Source organism: Arvicola amphibius, chromosome 2 (assembly GCF_903992535.2).
Source record: "Arvicola amphibius chromosome 2, mArvAmp1.2, whole genome shotgun sequence".
Taxonomy (NCBI): domain Eukaryota; kingdom Metazoa; phylum Chordata; class Mammalia; order Rodentia; family Cricetidae; genus Arvicola; species Arvicola amphibius.
This window is the reverse complement of record NC_052048.2, coordinates 23,341,627-23,346,379: the sequence shown is the minus strand read 5'-3', so window position 1 is coordinate 23,346,379 and position 4,753 is coordinate 23,341,627. Positions and strand designations below refer to the sequence as shown.

The 4,753-nt window shown below is 43.8% G+C and overlaps 1 protein-coding gene across 1 annotated transcript; it reads right to left on the bottom strand.

Annotated features, from left to right (window-relative positions):
- Nucleotides 1-3,827: 3,827 nt before the first annotated feature.
- Nucleotides 3,828-4,391, bottom strand: LOC121677073 (histidine-rich glycoprotein-like). Its single transcript, XM_042054514.1, has one exon. It carries the CDS (start codon nucleotides 4,389-4,391, stop codon nucleotides 3,828-3,830), a length of 564 nt encoding a protein of 187 aa, XP_041910448.1.
- Nucleotides 4,392-4,753: the final 362 nt, after the last annotated feature.

Genomic DNA, 4,753 nt, shown 5'->3' with positions numbered 1-4,753 from the left:
AAGAGACAGCATGACTGTGACAACTCTTACTAAGGAAAGTATTTAATTAGGGCTCACTTACAGTTTCAGAGACCTAGTGCATTATCACCATGGTGAGAGGCGTGGCAGAATGCAGGCAGGTGTGATACTGGAGAAGATGCTGAGAGTTCTATATCTCGATCCGCAGGCAATAGGAAGTGAACTGTCAGTTACACTGGGCACAGCTTGAGCACAGGCGATCTTAAAGCCCACCCCCACAGTGACACACTTCCTCCAACAAGACCATATCTACTCTACCAAGGCCTCACCCCCTAATAGTGCCACTCTTTATGACCAAGCATTCAAACACATGAGTCTTTGGGGACCGTACCTATTCAAACCACCAGAGTGATTCTCACATGGACATGGCTTCGAGGACACAAGAGAAGGTGGGATCTTTAGGCTCAGACAGGGACTAGAGAGGGAGAGGGCAGGGATTGATGCCATTGTTCCTGCGAGCATGCTCCCAGGCCTGTGGGGTCAGAAGGCACTGAACAGGCCTTATCTGTTCTACTAGGCCATCTGGGATGCTCTGGAGGAAGTAATGAGCATTGGCCTAGATCATGCGTACACAAAGCCTGGTCTGCTTCCTGGTACTACAGGCCAGAGCAACAGAGTGGATAACAGTTTATCTCTCATACCAAGTGTGGTGGCTTGAAAGAAAACAACTCCCAAAAGGAGTGGCACTATTAGGAGGTGTGACCTTGTTGGAGGAAGTGTGTCACTGTGGGGGCGGACTTTAAGGTCCCTTTTGCTCAATATTTTCTCGGTGTGATTGTTAGTCAATTTCCTATTCCCTGCAAGACAAGATATAGCCAGCACCATGTCTGCCTGCATGCTGCCATGCTCCCCACCATGATGATAATGGACTGAATCTCTGAAACTGTAAGTGAGCTTTTTATAAGAGTTGCTGTGGTCATTGTGTCTCTTCACAGCAATAAAAATCCTAACTAAGACACCAAGGTCTGAGTAGTGTGGCCTCTTGGTTTGAACTGATAGGGCATGACAGAAGTCTGTGAAGATGCTGCATCATTTTTTTTGAGTGCAAGTGGATTATTTCTAAATCTGGAATTTTTATATATGTATGTGTGTATATGTTCTTACACATGTATATGTGCGTGCGTGTGTGTGTGTGTGTGTGTGTGTGTGTGTGTCAGCTTTTGAGATAGTGTCTCACAAATGAAGTGGAACTCACCAATTAGTGCCTGGTCAGCAAACTTCAAGGTCCTGCCTGTGTCTATTCTCCAGTGCTGAGGTTACAGGTGAGTGCCGCCAAACTTGCCTCTTTACATTGGTGTTGGGAATCTGAACTTGGGTCCTCACATTTCCTCAGTAAGTGCTTTTTCAACTGATCCATCACCTTGGATATAATTTTTTTTATATTTTTACATTTAAACCTTGAGCTATAATCCAAAATGTATGCTTTCTTTTTGATCCTAAGTAGAATTCAGGTAGCTCAATAAATTCAATAGAGTTCTCCAGAGGAACAGAACCAGGAGACATGGTTTATTAAATTGGTTTACAGGAGAAAGGGGTTGGTAATCCACTGGTGGCAAGGTAGTCAGTTAACACACAAAGCTGGATGTCTCAGCAGTCCCAGTCTGATGCCGAAGACTTGAAGTCTCCTTGAGTTACTGGGATTCATGATGGCAGCAGAGGACAGTGGCAACAGTGGCAGCGGGAAGAGACACACACTCAGCAAGAAGCGAAGGCGGAGGGCAAGTGCTGTTTCCCAGGGCATCTTTCTGTTGAGGGCACAACTGGGGGGTGTGCTGCATTTGTTTGATTACGTAAAGATGTGCTGCTGTTTCACCTTGCCTGTCTAAGGCACCTGATTGGCCGAACAAAAGCGGAATGGCCAATAGCTAGGCAAAAGAAGGATAGCCTAAGCTGGCGGGCAGAGAGAATCAGTAGGAGGAGGCATCTAGGCTCAGGAGAAAAGAAGGGAGAAGAGTATAAGGGAAAAGGGAGGGAAGAGGTTAGGGCCAGCCAGGCAGCCACCAGTCATCAAGACATGGAATAGGACACACAGAATGAAAGAACAGTAAAAAGCCCCAAGACAAAGCATAGATGAAGAAAAACAGGTTAGGTTGTATAAGAGCTAGTGGGATAAGCATATGCTAAGACCAAGCATTCATAACTAATAATAAGTCTCCATGTCATGATTTGGGACCTGGTTGGTGTCCCAAAAGAAAGCCTGCTATACAGTTAACCCCCCAAACCTGGCTGATGCCTGCCCTGGGCCATCCCTGCCCTAGCTGATACTCTTCTGGGTTACTTCTCCTGCCGCACTGGTTGATCACTTGGCCTGAAAACACTTGTGAAGCCACAGCTGCTATTTCTTCATCTTAAGCATATGGATCAGCTCAGTGAGATAAGAGACAAAGATAGTGGCCTGCAACATTCAAAATCAAAGAGTAACTCTATTATGGCACTCCTAAAGGTTGGAGAGCTCCTTCATATTGAGTGGCTTAACCAAAGAGGCAGGGACCAAGCAATAAAAATACAGATTTATCATGAGCACATACCATCCTTGGCCCTGGGGATGTGGCGATAAATAAAGTGATGTCTCTTATCCAATTCTGGAGGGAAAGGTGACACATTAGCCACAATGTGTAGAAGAGAATATAGTGTTAGTGACACCTTTAGTTATCAGGTCACATAAAGATACAATAGAAGAAGCATGAAAAGTTAGTTAGGGATATTCAAATAGGAGAATAGCATAAGAAAATGTGAGTAAGTGATACAGCAAAATCTGGTCCCCCTAGGGCTGAGGGTAATGTTGAGATGGGAGGAGGAGAGAGCAAACAAGGAGCTAACATTTTTGCCCCGAGCTGTCTAGTTGTTTTCAGAGAATATTTTATTGATTTTATATCATTTCCATTATATTAGGAATATCCTGACATAGGCTGAGTATGTAAGATTAAAGTTTGGAAAATAAATATTAAACAACTAGGTAACAACAATATTTCATAGGCGTCAATTTATCCAGATACAACTTATTTTAGGATAAATTTCATCAAAAGGAAGAGATACACTACACATTAGACGAAGCCAATACGAGGATCAATCTCACACACACATCCAATAGTAAATCTAACAAACGTGGAAAACAAAAAAGAGTCGAGACTCAATTACGGAAATAAGTAGATAAATCAATTTTTGTAGCTGGCGATTTTAATTCACTCCTCTTTGAAACCAATCAATAAGCTAGAAAGAAAGGAAAGGGGTGAAATAGTATATTTGAATTACATAATTAATAAGCCTGAACATACATATTTCACACCCAATAAATACAGGCTGCATATTCTTTTAAGGGGCATATGGGACAGTCACAAAACTTAACACTGAACTTGGGTGACAGGGAAAACTGCACTAAATTCCAAAAAGTCAACGTCACTGCACAGTACATATTCCTCAGCCACAAAGCTCCAAAATTAGGAGTCGATAACAAAGAGAGAATTTAAATTTTTTTTAAAAAAATGCCATGTGCCAGAGACTAAAGAAAAAGCCAACAAGTAATCCCTCTGTAAAAGGAGAAATTATAGGAAAAGTATGAAATACTTAGATATGAACAAAATGAAAGCATTGCAGACCAGCATTTGTGAAATATAACTAAAGTATTTCTTTAGAGAGATTTACTGCTTTAAATACATCTATCAAAAAGCAAGAAAGAACAAAAACAAATGATCTAAGCTTCAACTTAAGAAGTGAGAAAAAGGGCAATTGCACTCAAGGAAATCCGAAGAACTAAGAAGGAGAAAGAAAATTAAAATGGAGGCTTATAAAATACCAACAAAAGAAGAGAACTAGAAAGTACAAAAATTGGTGACATTAAAGCTGGCATGCTGGTTGTGTTGTCGTTGCTGTGAACAATCCCTGACACAATGGGGCTTAGGTGGGGAGGGATGCACTTTGGCTCCTTTGCTTTGAGGGCAGTGCATCATGGCGAACAGGCATGGTGGTATGTGGTTCCATGATGGTGGTGTGTGGTTCCATGATGGTGGTGTGTGGTTCCATGATGGTGGTGTGTGGCTCCATGATAGTGGCGTGTGGTCCATGATGGTGGTGTGTGGTTCCATGATGGTGGTGTGTGGTTCCATGATGGTGGTGTGTGGTTCCGTGATGGTGGTGTGTGGTTCCATGATGGTGGTATGTGGCTCCATGATAGTGGCGTGTGGTCCATGATGGTGGTGTGTGGTTCCATGATGGTGGTGTGTGGTTCCATGATGGTGGTGTGTGGTTCCGTGATGGTGTGTGTGGTTCCGTGATGGTGGTGTGTGGTTCCGTGATGGTGGTGTGTGGTTCCGTGATGGTGGTGTGTGGTTCCGTGATGGTGGTGTGTGGTTCCATGATGATGTGTGTGGTTCCATGATGGTGTGTGTAGTCCCGTGATGCTGTGTGTGTGGTTCCATGACAGGAGGAATGTGAGGCAGCTGCTACTTGCTCACACGTCAGTGAACCAGGCAGCAGAGAAAAGACAGGACACAGGGCTGACTACAAACCTAAAGGCATGCTCCCTAGGAGCCTGCTACTTTCAGCTACCCTGCTCCCAGCTAAAGACTTTATAGCTTCCTACAGCAGCAGCACTGTCTGGGGACCAAGGGTTCAAATCCCCGAGGCTGTGGAAGACATCACACCTTCAAAGCACTACGGTTTGTGAAAGGGTTTGTCCCCCCCCCGCCCCTTTTTTATTGATTTTTATAGAGCGCTACATTTTTCTCTGCTCCCTCCC

Coding starts and splice junctions, on each gene's coding strand:
- LOC121677073 (XM_042054514.1), bottom strand. CDS start 4,391: ATGGAACCACACACATCATCATGGAACCACACACCACCATCACGGAAC.